The following is a 25,806-nucleotide window of genomic DNA, read 5'->3' as shown; positions in this document are numbered from 1 at the left end:
TGTAATGTTACAGCATTTGATTTTGTTTGCATTGTCCCTGCGGGTGGTAGTCATGATTTCTTTAATCATTTTTCCCTACTCTGTTATCTTCAGCACTTGGTACTGTGTCATACATACACAAAAAAGAACAGCTACATATATATATTTATATATATATATATAATATATATAAACAATGACAGTAAAACGGAGATGTATGAACTCAGGATGGGAAGCAGAACATTGCCAGTTCCAGTTCTCCCCAATTCCTTCTCTACCCGCCCCCCCACACAGGCACATCCCATCTTGGATTTTGTAATAATTCCATTTTTTCAATATAGTTTTACCAAATATATGTAACCTTATACAAGATATATTTTTGTTTTTGCCATTTTCCAGTTTTATATAAATGAAATCATATTCTGTGACTTGCTACTTTCATTCAGTGCTATGCTTTTGAGATTTGTGTATCTTTTTTTTTAAGAGTTATTTATTTGAAAGACAGAGTTACAAGAGAGAGGAAGAGACACAGAGAGAGTTAGAGACAGAGAGAGAGAGATCTTCCATCTGCAAGTTCACTCCTCAAATGGTGGCATTGGCCAGAGCTGGGCCAAGCAGAAACCAGGAACCAGGAGTTTCTTGCAGGCCTCCCACGTGGGTGCCGGAGCCCAGACACTCGGGCTGTCCTCTGCTGCAGGTGGCACAATGCCAGCCCTGGGATTTGTGCATCTTGATATATTTAACTGAGTTCATTTTACTTTCATATAATGCTCCATCATATGAGAATAATGCCTTAAATATATTCATCATCCATTCTAATACTGGAAGACTTTTGTCAAATCATTTTTGTCATCACGAACCATACATTCATTTATACTCATCCCTGTGTGCTCATCCCCATGTGCAGAGTCCCTCCAGGAATACAGCAGTGGGATAGGACCACCCTGTACCCTGCCAGAAGGACGTAAGAGTCTTCATTCTGGCACAACTCCACCAGCCCCTGCTGTCATCCAGTATCCTAATTTTTTGCTGATCTAGTGGTTGAGAAAAGATACAGTATTTTTTAAAGAGTTATAGAGAGAGGCAGAGAGAGAAAGAGAGAGAGAGAGGTCTTCCATCCACTGGTTCACTCCCCAAATGGCTGCAGCAGCCGGAGCTGTGCCGATCCGAAGTAAGGAGCCAGGAGATTCTTCCAGGTCTCCAGCACAGGTGCAGGGGCCCAGGCACTAGGGCCATCTTCCACTGCTTTCCCAGGCCACAGTGAAGAGCTGGATTGGAAGAGAAGCAGCCGGGACTAGAACCGGCGCCCATATGGGATTCCAGCGCCATAGCGCCAGCTCCAAGATACAATATTTTTAGATTGCATTTCTGTATACTAATGAGAATATCTTTTCACATGTTTATGGGTTCCTCCTATTTAGTTCTATGGTAACAACAAGTGTTGGTTTTCTATATTGGGGGGTGTTTGGTAATTTTCTTATTGATTCATGGGGTACACTGTAAATATTCTATGTACTAATCATTTGTCAGATATATGAGTTGCAAATAATTTCCCCTAGTTTGGGACTTGATTTGCTTTATGTTTTATTTTTTAATTTAAGACTTTAAAAAATTGTTTTATTAATGTATTCTCCATATGACATCTTTGATGGACAGAATATTTTACTTTTGTTAAGGTCAGATGTATCAGACATCATCTAGTATTCTGTTAGAATAAACTATATTGAATACAGTTGGATTTTATTGATTTTTACATCCAGCACATCTGCTGTTATTCTGATGATTTTATCTAAAGATTATTTGAAATTTTCCATTTAGACTGCCATATTCTATACAAATAATGATAGTCTTGTTTCTTTTTCTTGTGTTGTTTTACTGATAAATACCTTCAGGGAAAGGAAAGTGGACATCCCTCCTTGTTGTATTTCTGGTTTTCAAGATAATTCTTTTAGCTTTCCCTTATAAAGGATGTTCTCAGTAGACGTTTGTCAATGTACTTTATCAGGATAAGGAAGTTGCTTTCTCTTTTTGACTTGCTATGCTCCCCCAACTCAAAAAAAATAAAAATACTAAGTTTTATTATGTCCATTTTCTGCACTTTGCATAAAACCATATTACTTTCTAGAATTAAATCAGTCATCCTTTTATGCAAACATTTCTCTATATTTGCTCTCATTTTGACCAAACCCTTTGTCAAATCAAATACTCCAGCTGGGGTCATTTTTTTTCTGCATTTAGTAATAATGTGTTAATGGTAGACTCTCTCTTGTTGCTTGTTTGAAAATACCTTTATTTCATCCTCATTTTAAAAAGATAGTTTGGCCAACACTGTTCATCATCACATTTTAGGTCATATTCCATTAATTTTTGCCTTCTATTTTGTCACTGTCATTAAGAAGCTAGCCATCAGGTTCTTCTTTCTGTAGATGATGTGTCTTTTTTTAACTCTAAAGAATCGTCCCTTTTTGTTATTAGAAACACACACACACACATAAATACGTGTTTTATTTTCAATTTCTATCCTAAGCATTCTTAGAGATTACTGGATCTAAGGATCTAAGGATAGTTATCTCTCAGTTATTCTAGAAAATCCTCAATAATTGTTACTTCAATGTAGTGTCCTTTTTGTTCTGTTGTCTCCTGGAACTCCTCATCATCTCAACTCCATCCTCCATGTTTTTTAATTCTTATTTGGGTTTCCCAATTCTTAGTCTCTCTGTGTTACATTCTAGATCATTCCGTTAGGTTTGTCCTTTAGTTCATGGACCCTCTTTTCAGCTGTGTCTGACCTGCTGCTTAATGTATCCACTGAGACCCTGGTTTTGGTAGTTGTGCTCATGTTCCCGCACTTCCTCCACCCTGAGCTCTGACTTGTATCACTGTGTGTGGATCCTCCCAGTCCATCCACACGTCCTATAAACAGCCACCTTCTGGCCAGCCTTCAGGCCTCAGACCTGTGGATGAAGCTGGTGCTGAGTTTGTCAGCAGACTCTGGACCATTTGGTCAGAGTCCTGGGTTCCTGGGGTGGGTTCTGGAAGAGGCAGTGCCAATTCCAGGTGGCCTCCTCCATTCCATCTTACAGTAAGTTGAGAGCCACAACACAGCACTCTAAAATATGGGGCCCAGGGATGGATCTGTGCTGGCCCAGTGTCAGGGCATTACTGGTGAAGTGCAGAGTATAAAGATCATGAAATCAGGAGATCAGGATTTGATCTAGCTTTCTTTCCATCTTATAACCTTACAGAACCTCATTCTCATTTGTAAATTGAGATGCTGCCTGGCTCACTCAGCTCGAAGAGTCATGATGAGGTTGAGACATGCTCATTTGTTCATTCAACAAAAATTCATTCAAAGCCTCCTGTGAGGGGCTGGAATTGTGGCACAGCAAGTTAAACTACCACCTGCCTCCCATGCATCCCATATGAGCACTGGTTCAAGTCCTGGTTGACCCATTTACAATCTAGCTCCCTGCTAATGCGTCTGGGAAAGCAGCAGAGGATGACCCAAGTGCTTGGACCCCTGCGCCTACTATGGAAGACTCAGATGGAATTCCAGGCTCCTGGCTTTGTCCTGGTCCAGTCCTAGCCATTTGTGGCCATTGGAGAGTGAAACCACTGATGGAAGATCTCTGTCTCTCCCTCCTTCTGTCACTCTGCCTTTCAAATAAAAATAAATAAATAAATAAATAAGAAAATAAGAAAGGGTGGAGGACTGAGAAGGTGAGCAGCGCCTGCCATGCTGCCTCCCACCGGTAAGGACCTCCAACAGCAAAGGGCTGCCTGGCAGAGGCCGCCCCTCTGCCACCTCCGGGGGGCAGCGCTGCGCCAGCCCACAGTCTCGGTGCTGCTTCTCTCTGGCTCCGAGGCACAGCATCCCCAGGCCCAAGGGATCCTGCCTGTCACCCTGGCGCCCACCAGACAGCATTCACGCTTGTGGCGCTCCCCTGGGCATCCCAGTTTGACAGTGACCCAGAGACCTCTTGCGGGGGTGAAAGCGGGACAGGCAGCTGGCCACAGCACAGATGACTGGAGGTCTGTGGCGCCCATCAGAGACCCTGCAGGCTGTGTGCAGTTATAAGCCCCCAGCTCAAAGCACATCCGAATACAATGCAGCTACAGGAAAAGTCTTCATCTCTTCAGGACAGGGATCCATTACTGTGCTCTCCTTATTTGCGCATAGCCAGTCATCAAAAAGGAGCTAGGACAAGCCTAAATTCAATGCAGAGGAAATTGAATTCTAAGAAAAAGGTGGAGGAGAAATTTGAGGCGAAGTTGGATAATTAGAAATGTTTCTCAGCAGGCATGTGACCCAGGGCTTAGGACTCCAGTCCCCATCGGAGAGCCCAGGTTCACGTCCCAGCCCCGGCTCCTGGCTCCAGCTCCCCACAAATGCAGACCCTGCAAGGCGACAGTGACAGCTCAAGTAACTGGGCTTGTGGCACCCTTGGGAGAGATCCATGTTGAGTTCCCAGCGCCAGCCGGTACAGGCATTTCGGGAGTGAACCAGCAGATGGGTCCGTCTTTCCGTGTGTCTTTCTGTCCCCTTTTCTCTCCAATTAAAACAACTTTAAAAAGCGGAAGAAAAAAAAAAAAAAAGAACCTCCTGTGTTCCTGACACAGAAGAGAGACAGACAGACAGACACACACACACACACACACACACACACACTTCTATGCTGTGGTGCTTTTACGCTAGTAGGGGAGAGTGCCAATAAACAGAGTAAATTCAATACCTATGTTGGGTCGTGATTGATGCTAATGAGATCAAATGAAGCATGGAAAGAGAAACTTAGGGGAGTATGAAGTTGTAGGCCAGGGTCCTGACTAAGGGAAGACTGAAGGAAGTGAAGAAGTTGGCCGTGCTCATACAGGAAGGGCAGGGGAGCAGCAGAGAGACTGGCCACAGCTCCGATTTGAGGTGCTCCGTGTGTTAGGAGAGAATGAAGGCGTGAGGAACGAGAGGTAAGGCAAAGAAATCATGAGGAGCAGTGCCACCAAGGACTGTGCTGGTCGTGCGCCTGCTATAAGTGAAATGAGAAGCCAAAGCGGTCTGAGCAGACAGGATCCGAGTGAGGTTTGCACAGGTTCCTCTGGCTGCTGTGCAGAGAACAGACTTGAGGAGGAAGCAGAGAGAGATGGCTGCTGGAATCCATGAGAGGAAAGGGTGCTGAAAGCCAAGGGGCTGGTGTTGTAGCATAGCTGGTAAAGCCCATAAATCCCTTATGGGCGCTGGTTTGAGAGCTAGCTGCTCCACTTCCAATCAGGGTCCCTGCTGATGGCCCTGGAAAGCAGGGGAAGATGGCCTAAGTACTTGGACCCCTGCACCCATGTGAGAGACCCAGAGGAAGCTCCTGGCTCCTGGCTTCGGATTGGTGCACCTCCGGCTGCTGCAGCTGTTTGGAGGGTGAACCAGTAGATGGAAGCTCTTTCTCTTTCTCTGCCTCTCTGAAACTCTGACTTTCAAATAAATAAATCTTAAAAAAAAAAAAAAAAAAAAAAAAGATGATGGGGTAGGCCTTTGGCAAAGCAGTTGAGAGGCTTATATCCCTTATTGGAGTTCCTGCTCCACTCTGATCCAGCTTCCTGCTAGTACACACCGTGAAGGCAGCAGGCAGTGCCTTAAGTACTCGGGTACCTGCCACCCATGCAGGAGACTGAGATTGAGCTCTGGGCTCGCACCTCAATCCTGTCTCTGCATCTGGGGAGTGAACCAGCAGATGGAAGGGCTGTGTTTCTTTGCTTTTCAGATAAAATTAAAATAAATAAGTGAGAAACATTTTTAAATCAAACTGGGGCAAGCCCTGTGGCACAAGTCAGGCCACTGCTTGAGATGCCAGCATCCCAAATAAGAGTGCCTGGTTCAATTCCCGACTCCCTTTTTTTTTTTTTTTTTTTAAGATTTTTTTTTATTTACATATTTGAGAGGTAGAGTTACAGAGAGAAAGATCTACCATCTGCTGGTTCACTCCCCAAATGGCTGCAACTGCCGGAGCTTCACTGATCTGAAGCCAGGAGCCAGGGAGCTTTTTCCAGGTCTACCATGCAGGTGCGGGGGCCATCTTCCACTGCTTTCCCAGGCCTTAGCAGAGAGCTGGATAAGAATAGGAGCAGCCAGGACTAGAACCATCGCCCATATAAGATGCCAGCACCACGGGGAGGAAGGGGAATTAACTACTACGCCACAGCACCAGCCCCCCACCCTCTAATCCAGCCTCCTGCTAATGTGCCTGAGAAGCAGCAGATGATGGCCCAAGTAGTTGGGTTCCTGCCTCCCACATGGTAGACCTGGATGGAGTTCCTGGCTCCTGGCTTCAGCCTGCTCAGCTCTGGCAGTTGTGGGCACTTGGGAAGTAAACCAGAAGACAGAAAATCAATCCATCTCTCACTCACTCTTTGTCACTCTGCCTTTCACATAAATCTTTAAACACACACACACACACACACACACATATAAAATACCAGAAGCAAATATACAAATTAGACACATTTGGATGGTCTATTTTTTTTATTTTTTATTTTTATTTATTTATTTTTTTTTACAGGCAGAGAGAAAGGTCTTCCTTTGCCGTTGGTTCACCCTCCAATGGCCACCGTGGCTGGCGCGCTGCAGCCGGCACATCGCGCTGATCTGAAGCCAGGAGCCAGGTGCTTTTCCTGGTCTCCTATGCGGGTGTAGGGCCCAAGCACTTGGGCCATCCTCCACTGCACTCCTGGGCCACAGCAGAGAGCTGGACTGGAAGAGGGGCAACCAGGACAGAATCCAGCACCCCGACCGGGACTAGAACCCGGTGTGCCGGCACCACAAGGTGGAGGATTAGCCTGTTGAGCCACGGCGCCGGCCTGGATGGTCTATTTTTAAAAGATAAGTTTTTTCACTTGAAAGACAGAGACAGTGATCTTCCATCTACTGGATGCAATAGCCAGGTCTCCCATGTGGGTGGCAGGGGCCCAAGTACTTGGATCGTCCTCTGCTGCCTTCCCAAATGCATTACCAAGGAGCTGGATTGGAGGTGGAGCAGCCTGAACTCGAGCCCATGCCCACAGGATGCTGGCATGCCCACTGTGCCGCCCTAGACTGGGTGGGATTTCCACCTTTGCTCCTAACTCCCCCAGCCTATATTCTATCCCAAGGGTCCCTCCGACTCCAGTCACCTAAACCAAAAACCTAGACATCATTTACTACTCCTGTCTCTCTCCCCTCATCAGGCAATACAAGGTCCCGTGAGTTAACCTTAGCCTTTCTCAGGTCTCCCTCCTCTGCGATCCCGCTGCCCCTGCCACCTTCACACTGCTTATTGCGGCTGTCACTTCTCACTTCTCCCTGTCGCCAGCTGACTGCCTTCCTTCCTTTTTCTTCTTCTTTTTATTTATTTATTTATTTTTTGGACAGGCAGAGTGGACAGTGAGAGAGAGAGACAGAGAGAAAGGTCTTCCTTTGCCATTGGTTCACCCTCCAATGGCCGCTGCGGCCTGCACACCGCGCTAATCCGAAGCCAGGAGCCAGGTGCTTCTCCTGGTCTCCCATGGGGTGCAGGGCCCAAGCACTTGGGCCATCCTCCACTGCACTCCCGGGCCATAGCAGAGAGCTGGCCTGGAAGAGGGGCAACCGGGACAGAATCCGGCATCCCGACCAGGACTAGAACCCGGTGTGCTGGCACCGCAGGCAGAGGATTAGCCTAGTGAGCCGCGGCGCTGGCCTGTCTTCCTTCCCTCCAAGGTGATCTTCCTGCCAGCCGACTCTTTCTACCGCTTGCACGTGGTGCTCCCTAGATGTGTTCAGTGGCTTCAGTTTGCCTCCCCGGTGAAGTCCAGACTCTTGTGCAAGGCTCTCAGTGACAGACCTGGATTCTGCAGGGTGCAGTGACTGCCCGCAGCCCTCCCAGCAAAGGCCTGGGCCCCGGGGCAGCACTGATGAACAGCTCGCCACAGCCCCCCTTGGCCTGTGAAGCAGCAGCAGGGGCCCATAACTGGGGACCCAGCACACCACTTTCTTTCTTTTATTTTTAAATTTATTTATGTATGCAAAAGGCAGGGTGAGAGAGAGAGAGCGAGCTTCTAACCTCTGGTTTACTCCCCTAAATGGCTGGGGCTGGACCAGGCTGAAACCAGGAGCCAGACTCTAACCTCTGGTTTACTCCCCTAAATGGCTGGGGCTGGACCAGGCTGAAACCAGGAGCCAGACTCTATCCACGTCTTGCATGTGGGTACAAAGGGCCCAGGCATTTGGGCCATCTTCCACTGCTTCCTCAGGCCATTAGCAGGGAGCTGGATGAGAAGTGGAGCAGCCAGGGGGCAGCACTGTGGCATAACAGGTAAAGCCACCACCTGCAGTGCTGGCATCCCATATGGGCACCTGTTTGAGCCCCAGCTGCTCCACTTCTGATCCAGCTCTCTGCTGTGGACTGGGAAAGCAGTGGAGGATGGCCCAGGTTTTTAGGGCCCTATACCCATGAGGGAGACCTGGGTGAAGCTCCTGGCTCCTGACTTTGGATTGGCACAGCTCCAGGCATTGCAGCCATCTGGGGAGCGAGCCAGCAGATGAAGGATTCTCCCTCCCTCCCTCCCTTTCTGCCTCTGCCTCTCTATAACTCTGCCTTTCAAATAATAAGTAAATAAATCTTTTAAAAAAAAATAATAAAGAAGTGGAACAGCCGGGACTTGAATCAGTGCCCATAGGGGACACCAGTACTGCAGAGTCCCGGCCGCCCAGTGCCTCACTTCCTAATGCATCTTTTCTTCCCCCGTTCCCTCCCTGCCTGGGCTTGCAGCCGCGGGACAGCTTGCCAGCAGAGCACAGTGCCTAAGGTCTGTGGTACTTTTAACCCAAGAAACTGGTTTCATTTTAATTTATTTTAAAAGCAGGAAAAATGGATATAATAATGAATTGTATATTAGTGCATGCAACCTGGGTTATATTTCTCTTTATGTCACTCATAATACATATTACTGCATCCATTTTTAAAAATATATAAAAATATGAGAAGTGTTAGGCTCAGTGGTTAAGATGCTGCCAGGGACACCTGAGTCCCATATCAGAGTTTGTAAGTCTGAGTCCCAGCTCTGCTGCTGATTTCAGTCGCCTGCTAGCGCACACCCTGGGAGTCAGCAGGTGATGGATCAAGTACAGGGCTTCCCGCTACCTGTGTAGGAGACCCAGGTGGAATTCCAAGTTCCTGACTTCAGCCTGACCCAGCCCCAGCTGTTTCAGGCATTTGGAGAGTAAGCTAGCAATAGGAGATCTCTGTCTCTGCCTCTGCCTTTCTAATAACTAAATAAATAAATTTTAGAAAATAATGTATGGGGGCCAGCATTGTGGCATAGCTGGTGAAGGCTGCAGTGCTGGCATCCCATATTGGAGTGCTGCTTCAAGTCCTATCTGATCTGTTTCTGACCCAGCTCCATAATGCACCTGGGAAAGTAGCAGAAAATGTCCCAAGTGCTTGGGTCCCTGCCACCCTTGTGAGAGACCAGGATGGAGTTCCAGGCTCCTGGCTTCAGACTGGCCCAGACCTTGCTGTTGCAGTCATTTAGAGAGTGAAACAGTGGGTGGGAGATGTCTCTCTCTCTCTCTCTCTCTCCCTCTCCCTCTCCCTCTCCCTCACCCTCTCCCTCTCCCTCTCCCTCTCCCTTCCTCCCTCCTCTCTGTCATTTTGCCTTTTTTTCTTTTTTTTTCTTTTTTTTTTCTTTTTATTTTTTTGACAGGCAGAGTGGACAGTGAGAGAGAGAGACACAGAGAGAAAGGTCTTCCTTTGCCGTTGGTTCACCCTCCAATGGCCGCCACGGCTGGCGCACTGCAGCCGGTGCACCGCGCTGATCCGATGGCAGGAGCCAGGTACTTATCCTGGTCTCCCATGGGGTGCAGGGCCCAAGCACTTGGGCCATCCTCCACTGCACTCCCTGGCCACAGCAGAGAGCTGGCCTGGAAGAGGGGCAACCGGGACAGAATCCGGCACCCCGACCGGGACTAGAACCCGGTGTGCCAGCACTGCAAGGCGGAGGATTAGCCTAGTGAGCCGCAGCGCCAGCCTTTGCCTTTTAAATAAACAGCAGACAAATCTTAATAATAATAGGGCCTGTGAAAGCAAAAGATCATGGCGAGCACAGGACTCCTAAAGCAGCCTGGATTGCACTTGCGGCCCTGGCCCCGGCTCTGCTTTCTGGAGGACCGTGGCTGTGGCCTACAGCCTCCTTACTTCCTGGTTGGCAGAAGACTGCGGGGTCTGCCTGCAACACCTATAGATCCCAGCAGGGGGACTGAGTGCATCTGTCCCTGGTTTGCAGGAGACCACGGGTTTTATCGTGAAGCCGTTCCTGCAGCCTCTGCCTCCGTCCTCTGGCCGAGGCTCGCCTGCTGTCCCGCAGATGCCCTGAGAGGCGTGCACGAGGCAGCAGCCAGCGTCTGGAGCAGAGGAGGAGTGTGAGGTGCTGGCCACTCATGGCAAAAAGGCCTCTGTGATGTGCCCCAACTGCCCCTCTAGGTCCATCTTCGTCACCTGGCTCACGTGCACTCTTCAGCCATACGCCCCTGTGTGGTTCTCCCACCTGCTCTACCCTGTACAACATTCACATGCAGCTCGGGCTCTGCCTGCTACTACGCCCGTGCTTCCACCCCACCTCATCCACCTTCAGGAAGGGCTCAGACCTCTCCTGCCTCAGGCTCTCCAGGGTGCCTGTCCCAGTTGTCCTTGGGCCAAGGCACTGCCACGAACTGATGTTTACCACCCACGTGCCTTTCCCTACAGCATCAGCGGTGCCCACTGTCCTGTCTGGCTCGTGTTGAGCCCAGATGAAAGCATGGTGGACCCTCATTTTCCCCTTTCACCTCTTGTTTGCAGGCTCAGACAAGAGCCAGGGCATGCTGGCCTTGTCCATCAGCCCCAATCGGCGATACCTGGCTATCTCGGAAACCGTGCAAGAAAAACCTGTCATCACCATTTACGAACTGTCATCTATCCCTTGCCGGAAGCGCAAAGTCCTTAGCAATTTTGATTTCCCAGTTCAGAAATTTATTAGCATGGCTTTTTCTCCAGACTCCAAATACCTGCTGGCTCAGACATCAGCCCCAGAGTCCAACCTTGTCTATTGGCTATGGGGAAAGCAGAAAGTCATGGCCATCATCAGAACTGACATTCAGAACAACCCCATCTATCAGGTACCTCTTAGCATAGCAAGTACCATGCGAACTGGGGAAAATGGTAAGAGCTATCTTTTATTGACTGCCTTCTGTGTAGCACTGTGCTGATTTCTTTCCTACATGCATTTTAGAAGTTAATCCTACAGCAACCACGTAAAGTGTGGGTGATCATTATCCCCATTTCACAGAGGGGGGAGCCGAGGTTCCACAAGATGAAGTGATAGCCAAGTTCCAAGAGGCAGTGTGGGGCAGAGCTGGGGTTCTCTGACTGAGCTCCTTTGTCTCTGCTCTGGCCCAGAACTGCTTTCTGATCAGAGCTTGGGCTCTGGGGTAGATTCATAAAGCTTGCTTGCTGTCCCCATGGTCCTGGCCTCTTCCTGGCAGTGTTTCTGAGCAGTAGGAAGGTTCCAGGAATGTGGTGTAAAATGGCAGATCTATAGGAAGCTGTTGATGAAGTTGCAGTTATACTGGGAGAAGCATTTCCTATTGTGGTTTGAGGGCAAAGTGAAGACTTCTCAGGAGGCGGTTCACTTCATGGGCAGGAGATCTAAGGAGGGGTTTTATCTTGATAGAGTCACCCCACTCTAGGATCTAGTACTCCGTTCTACAAGTTCAACAATTCACTTGTGTTCATGTTCAGAGATCCAAGCTAATCAGACATACTCAGTTATTCAACTTGTAAGAGGCTGATGTATAAACAAGTACATCACAACCAGGACACACATAATTTATCCTCCCTACTCCCCTCCTGGTAATCAAAAAGTTAAGGGATGAAATAGCAAACAGAAGGTGATCACAGATCCAGAACAAAAGCAGGTAGAGCCGAAAGGCTGTCTCATCCAGGCCATAGCAAGGCTGAAGAAGCAGCCTCATTGAGAGCACTGGGTACCTCCTCTCAAGGAGATTCAATAATCATTTATTTGATTTGCACTATAAAATTTTTTTTAAAAAAGTCAACACTGGGAATACAGAGATGAAAAAGCCATAGAGGCTGGTGCTATGGCTCAACAGGTTAAAGCCGTGGCCTGTAGCACCGGCATCCCCAGCCCATGCACTGGTTCAAGACCAAGCTGCTCCACTTACAATCTGGTGCCCTGCACCTGGGAAATCAGCAGAGGATGGCCCAGGTCCTTGGACCCCTGCACCCGTGTGGGAGACCTTGAAGAAGCTCCTGACTTCTGGCTCCTGGCTTCCACCTGGCCCAGCCCCAGTCGTTGCAGCCATATGGGAAGTGAACCAATGGATGGAAGATTCCCTCTCCCTCCCCCTCCCCCCCTCCTTTCTTCTCTCTTCTCTCTCTGTAACTTCTCTCTCTGGCACTCTGCCTGTCAAATAAATAAACCCTTTTTTTTTTTTTTAACAAAAGCCCCAGCCCCTCAAGTGGGCCCCATCTGACTGCCCATCACTATACGCTGGGATATGGGTGAAGGCTGAAGCAGCCCAGCTGGTAGAAGACCACACAGCATCCCCCAGCTTGTCTCTCTGCCCCGGACAGGACTGTTCAAACTGCCAGGCCCCTGTTTTTCTGTTTCTGTAGCTGAGCTTTGTTACATTTTGTTGGCACAGAGTTTGGCTTTTGTCAAAACTTATCCTTCTGGGTTTTTGGAGCTTTATAGATTTCCTCTTTCAAGACTTATGAGTAGGGGCTGGTGCTGTGGTGCAGCAGGTTAAAGCCCCAGCCTCTAGTGCCAGCATCCCATATGGGTGCCGGTTCGAGTCCAGGCTGCTCCTCTTCCAATCCAGCTCTCTGCTATGGCCTGGGAAAACAGTAGAAGATGGACCAACTCCTTGGGCTCCTGCACCCTCATGGGAGACCCGGAAGAATCTCCTGGCTCCTGGCTCCTGGCTCCTGGCTTCGGATCAGCTCAGCTCTGGCCATTGGTGGTCATTTGGGGAGTGACCAGCAGAATGGAAGACCTCTCTCTGGCTCTACCTCTCTGTGTAACTCTTTCAAATAAATAATAAAATAATTCTTTAAAAAAAGACTTAGGAGTCTTTAACACAAATACTAAATCCCGAAGTCTTGGAGCCAGCACTGTGGTGTAGCAGGTAAAGCTGCTGCCTGCAATGTCAGCATCCCGTGTAGGTGCCGTTTTGAGTCCCAGCTGCTCCACTTTCAATCCAGCTCTCTGATATGCCCTGGGAAAGCAGTAGAAAATGACCCAAATCGACACGGAAGATGCTCCTGGCTCCTGGCTTCTGATCAGTGTAACTCTAGCCGTTGCAGTCACCTGGGGAATGAACCAGCAGATGGAAGACCTCCTTCCCTCCCTTCCTCCCTCCCTCTCTCTCTCCCTCTCTCTCTCTCTCTCTCTCTGCCTCTGCCTCTGCCTCTCTGTAACTCTTTCAAATAAATAAATAAATAAATCTTTAAAAATAAATAAGTAAGTCCCAAAGTCTTAAATTGATTGTACCAGGGGAGGACATGTGATCAAATTACAATATCTAGGAAATAGTGGGACGTCCTTGGGTGTTGGGGCAATGCTCTCGGTAAGGAGTTCCTAGGAGAGGGTTGGTTATAATAGCCTGAGTCAGGCCTCATCATTCTCTCTTCTTCCTGGCTTGTCATGGGGTCCCTCCTCTGCATATGCTCTGTCATTGCTGTCCCTCATCCAGACTAGTGGGGCCTGACCAATCTTAGACTGTGAACCTCTGAAACCGTGAGCTAAATAAACTTCCTTCTTTCCTAAGTGGCTTCCCCCATGTATTACAGTGATGAAAAGCTGACTATTAGAGGGCCCCACAAATATAATGAATGTAGATGTGTGTCCTTATCAAATGTGGTATAAAATTAAATGATTTAGTGATCTGTAAAGGACATGTGAGCTACTTAAAATAAATGTTAATTAGTAAGGTGAGAAATAATCCCATCAAGATTAATTTTATTTTTTCTTTTGTTTATCCACGTCTTACAGGTGAGCTTCAATCCCCAGGATAACACACAGGTTTGTGTCACCGGAAATGGGATATTTAAGCTTCTCCGTTTCACTGAGGGAACTCTGAAGCAAACCAATTTTCAGAGAGGAGAACCACAGAACTATCTAGCCCACGCCTGGGTGTCTGAGGACAGGATTATCGTTGGCACTGACACAGGCAAGCTCTTCCTCTTTGAATCTGGAGATCAGCGCTGGGAAACAAGTATCATGGTCAAGGAGGCCACCAGCGGCTCAAAGAGCCTGGATATCATCCAGGAGTCAGAGAGGTAATGGCGCCCTCTGGGCTGGATCCCGCAAACCCACTGTGCTAGCAGCTGTACCCAGGAAGCTGCGTTTTTAAAAACCATTCTACTTAAAAGTCTACTGTGTTCATTTCCCCTTTTTCTATATAATGCTCCTCCACATCCAAGCACAGACTTGATGGGACCATAGACTAGATGCAAGCCTTTTTATTATTTTTTTAATATTTATGTATTTATTTGAAAGGCAGAGTTACAGAGGGGCAGAGGCAGAGAGAGAGAGAGAGAGAGAGAGAGGTCTTCCATCTGCTGGTTCACTCCCCAATTGGCTGCAATGTCCAGAGCTGGGCCAATCTGAAGCCAGAAGCCAGGAGCTTCTTCCGGGTTTCCCATGTGGGTGCAGGGGCCCAAGGCCTTGAGGCATCTTCCACTGCTTTCTCAGACCGTAGCAGAGAGCTGGATCAGAAGTGGAGCAGCCAGGACTCGAACTGGTGCCCATATGTGATGCCGGCACTGCAGACAGCGGCTTTATCCGCTATACCACAGTGCCGGCCCCAAGATAGAAGTCTTTTTATTTTTATACCTAATCTCATTTTATAGCCATTTTAGTATGACTAGTCTTCAAAATTATACTTTTCCAAAAATACATTTTCTAATGGCTGCCTAAGTTACTGTATTGATTACGGTAATGTCCACTGGGCCCTTGCAGCGTGTAAAACATCTTGCTGGGTGCAGGGGATCCAGGTCCTCAAGGAACATACCATCCACTGGGAAGTGGCAGACCAGCAAAGTACGAGAAGTTGTGAGTAAACCTAGTAGAAGCGTGAGGAGTCAGGTGGGGCCTCAGGCGGGAGTGCTCCGTTTTACCACTGTCATAACCAGAAATAACTGTACCTCACATGTGCTGGGTGCAGCCCCACCTGTACCCAACACTCTCAACTTTCCTTATTTGTTCCCATTTGAGTCCTCCCCTGCACGATGCATATCACTATCATACATATTTTATAGACAAGGAAACAGGTTAAGTGACTCACTCAAGATCACAGCACCATTACCTGGCAGAATCAGTATTCAAACTCAGATCTAGCAACCTCTGCAACCTGAGCCCTCAACCCAGTGGCATCCAGTGGCTCCTCCCTCAGTGACTTCCCACCCTCCCCTCCTTCGCTGTGCCCCCATACAACTCCTCTCGGGTCGTGGTGACGGAGGCGCATCCAGTGTGCAGTGTGCAGTGGGCTCAGGGCTCCCGGAACAAAGGCCAGATCCCTTCGCTTAGCCCACACATCCCCGCTGTGCTCACCCTTCTTTATATCCGGGGCATCTGCTCTCACCTCTCGCCGCACACCCTCTGTGCAGACTTGCTTCCAGGCCTGGCGGTGTGCAGTTCCCCGTGTCCCCCTGTCTGTCTTGTCTGTCCTGCAGGTCCCAGCTCGCAGCCTCTGCTCATCTCAGAACCGTGCCCCTCCTCTGTCCCTGTCCTCAGAAAACCCCTGTTACCTGCTGACCGGCTACTCCCATCCCACTCAGCTGTCCCCTAACAGCTATGCCTTGGTCCATAAGCTTCTCAGGACAAGAACCGTGTCAGTCTCATTTACCATTGTTGCACAGAGCTGTTAACACAGTCTAACTCCAAATAAGAATTTAGAGAAAGGTAAGAATATTTAATGTATGAATCTATGAAAGGAAATGGAGACCTGGATTCAGACCTCAGCTCTGCCACTTAGTAGTTGGATGATGTCAGTAAAACCACTCTGAACCGCTTCCTTCAAAGCACAGTGGGGGCTGAGCGTCCTCTGACAACGTGGCCATCACTGCCGTAACACACAGGGTTGTGAAACATCCCGTACATGTGTAGCCTGCTGGTCTCCTCTTGTCAGAGTTGGCGCCCGCAGGCTGAGGGGCAGCATTTGCCTGGGGGAGCAGGGATCACCGGGTGGCTTCTCCTCCACCCAAGGGTGCCCTCTTTCTCACCCCGAGCAGAATTCAGCCCCATGGAATTGGCTGTGAAAACTGTGGATGCTGTTTTCCTTTTCCAGCCTGATCGAATTCCCACCAGCCAGTTCCCCAGTCCCTTCCTACGAGCAGATCCTGACGGCCAGCAACTACAGCCAGCTCTCCATGCCCCAGGTGTTTACCATTGCAGCCTATTCCAAGGGGTTCGCCTGCTCGGCTGGGCCGGGGAGAGTGCTGCTGTTTGAGAAGATAGAAGAGAAGGATTTTTACCGGGAGAGCAGGGAAATCCGGGTAAGGAGGGGAGAGGGGAAAGGCGCAGGAGCAGGGTCGCCCCCTTGCCGTCGGTGCTCCGGCAGCAGGGGCTCTGACAAGGCACTGAGGGGGCAGAGGGCGGCAGCATTGGGCACAGATGGTGATGACTGGCGATGCCCATCCCGGGGGAGGTTTTAGCGTGAGGTGGATATGTTTGGGTTTTTGTCTTTCTTTTTAAAAACATTATCTATTTATTTGAAAGAGTAACAGAAGGAGAGGGAGAGAGAGCTCTTCCATATGCTAGTTTACTCCCCAATGGCCACAAAGCTAGCTTTGGGCCAGGCTGAAGCCGGGAGGCAGGAACTCCACCTGCGGCTCCTACGTGGGTGACAGGGACTCAAGCACTTGGGCCATCGTCCCCTACCTTTTCAGACAGCGATAGCAGGGGGCTGGATTGGAACAGAGCAGCTGGCACGCAAAGCAGCACTCTGGTATGGGACGCCAGCATTGCAGGCTGTGGCCTGACCCCCTGTGCCTCAATGCTTTACCCCACTTTGGGGTTTAGAAGTAGGAAGATATGGGTTTGAGTCCTGGGAGATAACTTTGGCACGTTCTATTTCCTGTGTCCCCTCCGTGTTCCCGTAGCTTCTGTTTGTTATGGCCTGTGTGGATGTTGAGTGCCCAGTAGACCTCCTGGCACATCGTCCATCAGCCTTCAGCCATTGGGTGTGGAATAAATGATACACAGGGTGGTGTGGGAAGGGGTTGGGGAGGGTCAGGAAGGCTTCCCAGCATTGATGGGAATGTTCGAGGAAGGGTCCTAGAAGGTGGAGAACTTCTGACTGCAGGAAACGAATTAGGAACCCCCCTTGGAGGGAACAGCGTAAGCAAAGACACCACTGAGGGGGCGATGTTCTGTCCCCAGTGGACAGGGGCTGAAGTCACTTGGAGGGAAAAGAAGGGCGCAGAGGCTGGGGAGAGAGCTCAGACGCCAGCCTGAGGGCTGTGTGTGGAACTAGCAGGCGCCCTGCCAGGGTTTTGAGCAGAAGGGCCTACGCGTAAGGAATCTGCCCCTGATACCTGGCCAGACCGACTCTAGAGGCACTGGACGCGAGGGGGTTAGAAGCGAGGGAGTCAGACTGGGGCTGTGGGGCTGGATCTCGCACACCCGTGTCTCTGCATTGAGAAAATAACCCAATCTCCCAATACTAAAAGGATGAAAGGACAGCCCAGCCAGACCACCGTGGGCAGGGCTTGGCCACTCGGTGCTCAGTGAATGGTAGAAGTGCTCCTATTTGGAATTGGTGAAGAGAGTCTGTGGGACCAGCTTTGTGACATAGCAGGTAAAGCTATGTGGTGCTGGCATCCTGGATGGGCACCATTTGTGTCCCAGCTGCTCTACTTCTGATCCAGCTCCCTGCTAGTGGCCTGGGGAAAGCAGCAGAGGATGGCCCAAGTGTTTGCACCCCTACACCCATGTTGGAAACCTGGAAGAAGCTCCTGGCTCCTGGCTTCGGCCTGGGCTAGCCCTGGCCATTACTACCATGTGGAAAGTGAACTGTTGGATGGAAGATCTCTTTTTCTCTCTCCCTCCCACTCTCTGTAACTCTGACTTTCAAATAAATAAATAAACCTATAAAAAAGGAGAGAGAGAGAGTTTATTAGTGAAGTCAGAAGGTAGTAAGGTGTAAGATCAGGACAGCGAGTAGCAGGGGAAGTGGGGCAGAGAGCCTTTGTGAAGGTTAAGTCTCTAGGACTTTCCCTGAGGAGCTATGGGAGGTCATGGACATGGGACGCTCAGAGATAGCTCCCAGGCATTAGGGCCGGATGTCCAGGAACGGACCAGCTGTAGGGAAGCTGGGTAAGAGCAGAGTAGCTGGGACTGATGGGAAGAAGGCAGAAGCAGTGTGAGTTTATTTTTGCTCATAAAACAATTCATTCTTACTGTTTATCTTGTGCCAAGCTCTGTGGTAGATGCTGGGAGTGCAGTGGGGGAAACCAACACACCAAGAGCCTGCCCTCGCTGCTCAATCAAGAAGCAGAGAAACACAGGAATCAGTTGTCAGATGGAGATGAACACAGGAAGAAAATCAGCTAGAAAGAGGACAGGGAGCGAGAGGGCATTCTGTTCCGGCAGGAGTAGAGGAGGAGGGGCCGGCGCTGTGACACAGGGGGTTGAGCCCCTATGGGCACTAGTTCGAGGCCCTGCTGCTCCACTTCCGATCTAACTCCCTGCCAGTGCCCATGGAAAAGCAGCAGAGCTTGGGCCCCAGTACCCACATGGGAGACCCGGGATGAAAATCCTGGCTTCAGCCTGGCCTAGCACTGGGGGGTGAAGCAGCAAATGGAAGGTCTCTCTCTCTCTCCCTCTCTCTCTCTCTCCCTCCCTCTCCCTCTCTCCCCCACCCCCTCCCCCTTCTCCCCCCCTTCTGTGTTACTCCGCTTTTCAAATGAATAAATCAGTCTTTTTTTAAAAAATGATGGGAGGAGCCTCGCTAAGGAAGTGGACTTTTGAGCAGAGACCCAGATCAAGTGAGGCTGCTGGAAACATGGATTTATGGTTTGGGAATGGGAATGGGATCAATACACACACATACACACACACACACACCAGAGAGAGAGAGAGAGCAAGTGAGCTTAGCATTATAATCATTTGTACTGCCGTTGTTTTCTTTAGCACACTCATATTAAGTAAAATCCCTGAAAGATAAACTACGGAGGGGGTGGAAAAAGACTGGGGCCAAGCCTGGGAACTTCCTGATGTGGAGGCTGCTGCAGGGTGAGAGCCAGCGAGGATCCCGAGAAGCCGCGGTGGTTCGTTCACTCACTCTTTATCCATATCCATTGTGCACCTTCCCTGATAGAACCCATGCTGGCACCTAAGACAGGGGTCAGACCTGGCCTCTTTCCCGCAGGAGCTCACTGATGCTGGAGAGAACAACCGTGTGCCGGGCACTGCTGGAAGCCCTGGGCCACAGCAGGGAGACAAGATGGACAAGGTCTTTGGTCTGAGGGCTCCCAGTCTACACCGTGTGGCAAACCTGACCACAGTGGGTGCACCTAGAGGCCAGCAGCACCCACGCGGCCCACACTTCCCAGAGGCTGTACTGTCCTAGGGTGCAAGGATGTTGGCTCCGTGAAGAGGCTCGGGTACACAGAAAGACAGGACTCCAAGCCCAGGGAGGGAGGCATGCGGCCCAGGGAGCTGAGCAGCAGCGGCGGGGCTGCCTCACTGCCAAAGGCTCCAGGCAAGTCCCGAGGATGAGGGCAGAGCAGCTGTCTTTGGCCTCGGTGATAAGGGAGTTTCTGATCTTTGTGAGGACAGTTTCAGAAATGGTGCAGTGGAAGCCAGAATCTAAAGAATTAAGAAGCTGAGTGCGAGGTAAGGAAGTGAAAAGATGGGCACCTTTCAGGAAGTTTGGTTGTTGGTGGAAGACCAGTGACAAGGAAATCTAGTTTTATAACTTCTGCGTTGGATGTTAGGAACCAATGTGAAGAGGGAACTGCTGGCGGGAGCTGTGGGGCCCCTTCTCTCTCCTCTGCCCTGCCAGCCACCCCATGTGGTTGCCAGGCTGTCACATAGCCCTCTGCTGCCCTCAAGTGTGCACCAGTGTACTCAGTGCCAGGGGACCTCATGCCTTGGGCTTCCAGCAGGTGGCAATAATGGGATGGATGGACTGATTGATTCTTAAATTTTTACTTAGTTTATTTTACTTGAAAGAGGCAGGCAGAGGAGAGAGCAAGTACATGCAAGATCTTCCATTCATTGTTTCACTCCCCAGATGCCTACAACAGCCAGAGCAGGGCCAAACCTGTCGCTCCCCGTCTTCGTGGAGGAACGACACAGGACCCTGCGCTGTTCTTTTGTCTGCTCGGCCCTTCCCGGGTTTGCTGCTGGTTCTTCCCGGGTTGGCTACCGACCCTTCCACCTCCGTGGAAGGGCGGTTCCCCCTGCCACATTCCCCACTTCCGCGGGGGAGCGGCACACCGCCGGCCGGCTCTCTCGGGGGCTGCACAGGTGTTCCCTCAGATGTTCCCCCTAGATGTTCCTGGTGCATGCCGTCTCTCTCCTCCTTTATAGTCCTCTTCCACCAATCCCAACTCTGCTACCCACATGCCGAGTACACTGCTCTCCTCCAATCAGGAGCAGGTCCCACAGTTTATTGGTTGAACTGGAGGCAGCTGTGTAGAAGCTGTTTCCCTTCTCAGCGCCATATTGTGGGAAAGCAGATGCATAGAATAAGTCTTAATTCCAGTAACTTAGTCTAGTCCGAGTTGCTCCCAGTTGCTCCCCACAGATCCCCCTTTCTTTTTATTTTTGGCGTTGATACGCGCCTGTCTTCGGTGCCCCGCGGCACACACTCTGCTCTGCTTGCTAGAGTTGCCCACAGGTTCTTACAAGTCCTGTCAATCAGGCAAACCGAATCCGGGTCCTCTCTTCGCCATGTTGTGAGGAGGTTTTTAGGCGCTGATGTGTGCCTGAGTTCGGTGCCCTGCAGCGCATGCTCTGCTCTGCCTGTAGGTGCTTACAAGCCCTATCAGGCAAACCGAATCCAAGCCTTCTCATTGCCATATTGTGGGGAGGCTTATTGGTGTTGGTTCATGCCTATCTTCGGTGACCTGCAGCTCATACTCTGGTCGAGCTGCCTACTGGTGCTTACCGCCTTACTAATCAGGCAGACCGAATCCAAGCCTTCTCATTGCGGTATTGTGGGGAGGCCTTATTGATGTTAATTCGTGCCTGTCTTCGGTGACCTGCGGCGCATAAGCTGCTAGCCGCCCGCAGGTGCTCACCGCCTTCCTAATCAGGCAGACCGAATCCAAGCTCTCTCATTGCTGTGTTGTGGGGAGGCCTTTCTCTATTTCTCTATCTCCGGGCATTCCTATCTCTCCTATTTTACTTCTATCTACCAGCATTCCTATTTCTCTCATTTTACTTCTAAACTTCTGTTTCTCTTATCCCTGCGGCTTCCCGGCGCCCGCCCCGAGGCTGCTTCTCGGCGGCTTCCCGGCTCTGAGCCGCTTCAGCCCGCGCCTCTCTCATCTGCGCGGCTTCCCGGCTTTGCGCGGCTTGGCTTCGCGCGCGCACTCCGCGGTCTCCGCGCTAGCCCCGCGTTCCCTATCTACTTGTGCCCCGCACGCTTTCTCTGCGCGCGGCAGCCTCCGCGAGTCACACAGCCCCAGCTCACGTCTCCGCCACTAGTATTCAATCTAAGTTCCCTGGGCTAACCTGGCGAATTCAACCTAGCTCACGCGTCTGCGCCTTTCGGTCTGGCTTCCCGTCCTTTGCTCCTCAGGCTAATCTGACGGATTCCAACCTAGCTCATACGTCTCCGCCTCTAGTTTTAGATTTTCGCCTTTTGCTCCCCGGGCTGACTTGATGAATCCCAAGCTGGCTTGCGTTTCCGCCTCGGCCTGCCCCCGCGGCTACATCCTCCCTAACATATTTTTCTCTACCCGGTATGTTTCCCTAAGTTTTCTTCCAACAATATTCCTCCCTCATTTCTCCTGGCCTCTCCCCACAGTCCGTATCCAAGTCTAAGTTTCTTATAGGTTTCACTTTCACTTTCAACCTGCAGTCCGTATCTGAGTCTAAGTTTCTTCTTGCTTTCACTTTAAATCCTAACTTCTTTCCCACAGTCTGTATCCGAGTCTATGCCTAGGCTTTCAATAGCTTCTTCCGGCACTTTTTCCATCCGGCTTTCCCTAGGCTCTTTGCTAGTCTCTCTCTCCGGTATTTTCCCATTTCTTCCCGTTTCTTCCCTCCTAGGTTTCCTCATCCGAGTCACGGCACCATTATGTCGCTCCCCCTCTTCATGGAGGAACGACACTGAATCCTGCCTAGGCTTCATATCCGAGTCACGGCACCATTATGTCGCTCCCCGTCTTCGTGGAGGAACGACACAGGACCCTGCGCTGTTCTTTTGTCTGCTCGGCCCTTCCCAGGTTTGCTGCTGGTTCTTCCCGGGTTGGCTACCGTCCCTTCCACCTCCGTGGAAGGGCGGTTCCCCCTGCCACATTCCCCACTTCCGCGGGGGAGCGGCACACCGCCGGCCGGCTCTCTCGGGGGCTGCACAGGTGTTCCCTCAGATGTTCCCCCTAGATGTTCCTGGTGCATGCCGTCTCTCTCCTCCTTTATAGTCCTCTTCCACCAATCCCAACTCTGCTACCCACATGCCGAGTACGCTGCTCTCCTCCAATCAGGAGCAGGTCCCACAGTTTATTGGTTGAACTGGAGGCAGCTGTGTAGAAGCTGTTTCCCTTCTCAGCGCCATATTGTGGGAAAGCAGATGCATAGAATAAGTCTTAATTCCAGTAACTTAGTCTAGTCCGAGTTGCTCCCAGTTGCTCCCCACAAAACCAAAGCCAGGAGCCCAGAACTCAATCCGAGTCTCCCACGTGGGTGGCAGGGACTCAAGTACTTGAGCCATCATCTGCTGCCTTCCAGGGTGTGCATTAGCAGGAAATTGGATCATGAGTAGCCAGGACTTGAACCAGGCACTGTGATATGGGAAGTGGGCATCCCACTCAGGGACTTAACCACTGGGCCCAATACCCACCCTAAGAGTGGGATTTAAATGCTCACTCTAAATTTGGGAGGGGGGGGGTCTCTAATTGAAATGTATAGATTGATCGTTGGTCACATTTGCTGCTGTCTTATTATTTAGCCACTAATCACTTAACAGGGAATACATGGTGGTATTGAAAACTCAAAGACAGAGTCAGCTCCAACCCTCCCTTCACACCTGAGGCGGCTCCAGGAAGCATCCTGGACTAGGGGGTCTGTAAACCAGCAGAAAACTCCAGAAGCCTAAGCTATGCCTGATGATGTAGGGACAGTACTGATGCTGCTTTGCATCTTGGGCAGATCCCTGTGGACCCACAGAGCAATGACCCGAGTCAGTCCGACAAGCAGGACATTCTCTGCATGTGCTTCAGCCCCTCGGAGGAGACCCTGGTTGCCAGCACCAGCAAGAACCAACTCTACAGCATCACCATGTCCCTGACAGAGATCAGCAAAGTGAGTCTCCCCCAGCAGCGCCTCCTTCCAGAACAGTTCTGTGTACCTGGCGGAGGCTGGTCACCTTGGGGACAGATTTAATGCAAATGAGCTGAGGCTGGGCTGCTTCACCTGCTTCATAACAGAGCAAAAGAAACTCTCGGCTGGCACCGTGGCTCACTAGGCTAATCCTCCGCCTGTGGCGCCGGCACACCGGGTTCTAGTCCTGGTTGGGGTGCCGGATTCTGTCCCGGTTGCTCCTCTTCCAGTCCAGCTCTCTGCTGTGGCCCAGGAGGGCAGCGGAGGATGGCCCAAGTGCTTGGGCCCTGCACCTGCATGGGAGACCAGGAGGAAGCACCTGGCTCCTGGCTTCAGATCGGTACAGCACCGGCCGTAGCGGCCATTGTGGGGTGAACCAACAGAAAGAAGACCTTTCTCTCTGTTTCTCACTGTCTATAACTCTACCTGCCAAATAAAAATAATAACAACAATAAAAATAAAGAAACTCTCGGGGGTCCATGCAGGTGCACTCTGAGACACCTGGTGGGGCTGTGATGGCTGCAGCCGCTTTGGGTCACATTGATGTTGTCTTACTGAATTTAAATCTTACAGTTCAATTATACTTGAGGCATTTAATCTGTTGCTTTATTTGTGTGCACAAAGATGTACTTATGGAAAGCTTATTGCTGCTCTTGTGTTATTTGGGAATAACAAGTACACTGCAGAGGTCACAACCCAAAAGCACTGTTAACACACAGATCGCCATGGACTTAGGAAAGGGACACTTTGCCAGTAAGGTACAGCAATTTCCAGTTTGCATGCACCTAAGGGCATGAATTAAAAATGGGTAACACAAAATTTGACAAAACAGGGAAAAGAAACCCTCTATAATCATAGCAGGAGATTTCAATGTGTCTTTCTCAGTAATTGGTATGTTTAAATAATAGCTTTATTGAGTTACATTTATATAATTACACTAGTAATTATTGTATTTTTAAAAAGATTTTATGTATTTGTTTCAGAGGTAGAGTTACAGACAGTGAGAGGGAGAGACAGAGAGAAAGGTCTTCCTTCCATTGGTTCCCTCCCCAAATGGCCACAACAGTTGGTGCTGCGCCGATCCAAAGCCAGGAACTAGGAGCTTCTTCTAGGTCTCCCACATGGGTGCAGGGGCCCAAGCAGTTGGTCCATCTTCTGCTGCTATTCCAGGCCATAGCTGAGAGCTGGATTGGAAGAGGAGCAGCCGGGACTAGAACCGGCACCCATATGGGATGCCAGCGCCACAGGCGGAGGATTAACCTACTGTGCCATGGCGCCGGCCCCTATTGTATGTTTTAACATACAGTTAATCTGTTTGCAAAGTGCAAGTTAATGAGTTTTAGTATATTCAGAGTGGCGTGCAGCCATTACCACAATCATTTTTAGAACATTTTCATCATCTCAAAAAAGAAAGAAAGAGAGAGAGAGAGAGGGAGGGAGGGAGGGAGGGAGGAAGGAAGAAAACCACCATTCTCTTGAGCTATTATCCCTCCTCTCCTGTCCACCCACCTGCCCCAGGCCTAAGCAACCACTAGTCTACCTTATGTCTTTATAGATTTGCCTATTCTGGACATTTCATATAAATGGAATTATACAATAAAAACATGTATGATTTCAAAGTTCTGCCATATTGTAGCATATATCAGTACTTTATTCCCTTTTTATGGCCAAATATTCTATTGTATGAATACATCAAAATTTTGTATAACTATGCATTAATTTTGGACATTTGGGTTTTTCTCATCTATTGGCTATTATGAGTACTGCTGCTATAAACATTCCTACACTAGCTTTTATGTAGAAATATATTTTCATATCTCTTCTTAGTAGTGGAGGATAGTAACTCCATGTTAAATCATTTGAGGAACTGTCAGAATGTCTTCCAAAGTGGCTGTACCATTTTATATTCCCATAAGCAGTGGATGAGGGCTCTGATTTCTCTCTATGCTTGCCAACACTTACTATTATCTCACTTTTGATTATAGCCATCCCGGTGGGGGTAAAGTGGCATCTCATGATTCTTTTTATTTATTTATTTTTATTTATTTGAAAAGCAGTGTGATACAGAAAGAAACAGAGAAAGAAATCTTCCATCTGCCAGGTGACTCCCCAAATGCCCATAATAGCTGGGACTCAGCCAGGCAAAACCAGAACCCAGGAACTCCATCTGGGTCTCCCACATGGGCGGCAGGAACCTGAGTACTTGAGTCATCAGCCACAGCTTCTCAGGGACGTTAGCAGTAAGCTGGATCAGAAATGCTAGTAGCTGGGACT

The 25,806-nt window shown here is 49.7% G+C and overlaps 1 protein-coding gene and 1 non-coding gene across 9 annotated transcripts in view; both read left to right on the top strand.

The window, feature by feature from the left end:
- The window catches only part of CFAP57 (cilia and flagella associated protein 57), an 83,378-nt gene that overhangs the window by 937 nt on the left and 56,635 nt on the right, over window positions 1-25,806 (top strand). For 6 of the 8 annotated variants that reach the window (XR_007923667.3, XM_008265423.5, XM_002715173.6 and 3 more), the window contains exons 3-6: window positions 10,815-11,131; window positions 14,029-14,315; window positions 16,325-16,532; window positions 23,362-23,514. Coding sequence is in view for 7 of the 8 variants with exons in the window: in XM_008265423.5 (XP_008263645.3) it covers window positions 10,815-11,131; window positions 14,029-14,315; window positions 16,325-16,532; window positions 23,362-23,514 (965 nt within the window). In the remaining variant the exon portion in view is untranslated. The remainder of the gene's footprint in view (window positions 1-10,814; window positions 11,132-14,028; window positions 14,316-16,324; window positions 16,533-23,361; window positions 23,515-25,806) is intronic. The other 2 variants (XM_070076991.2, XM_070076992.2) reach the window with 1 other exon arrangement.
- Window positions 3,685-3,818, top strand: LOC127493876 (small nucleolar RNA SNORA47). The gene has a single exon (XR_007924413.1). It is a non-coding gene; the product is annotated as a small nucleolar RNA SNORA47 (small nucleolar RNA).

The sequence above is a fragment of the Oryctolagus cuniculus genome, chromosome 7 (assembly GCF_051225735.1).
Source record: "Oryctolagus cuniculus isolate XC-2025 breed Fujian yellow rabbit chromosome 7, ASM5122573v1, whole genome shotgun sequence".
Taxonomy (NCBI): domain Eukaryota; kingdom Metazoa; phylum Chordata; class Mammalia; order Lagomorpha; family Leporidae; genus Oryctolagus; species Oryctolagus cuniculus.
The sequence above is the reverse complement of the archived record's forward strand: the minus strand, read 5'-3'. Positions and strand labels throughout refer to the sequence as shown.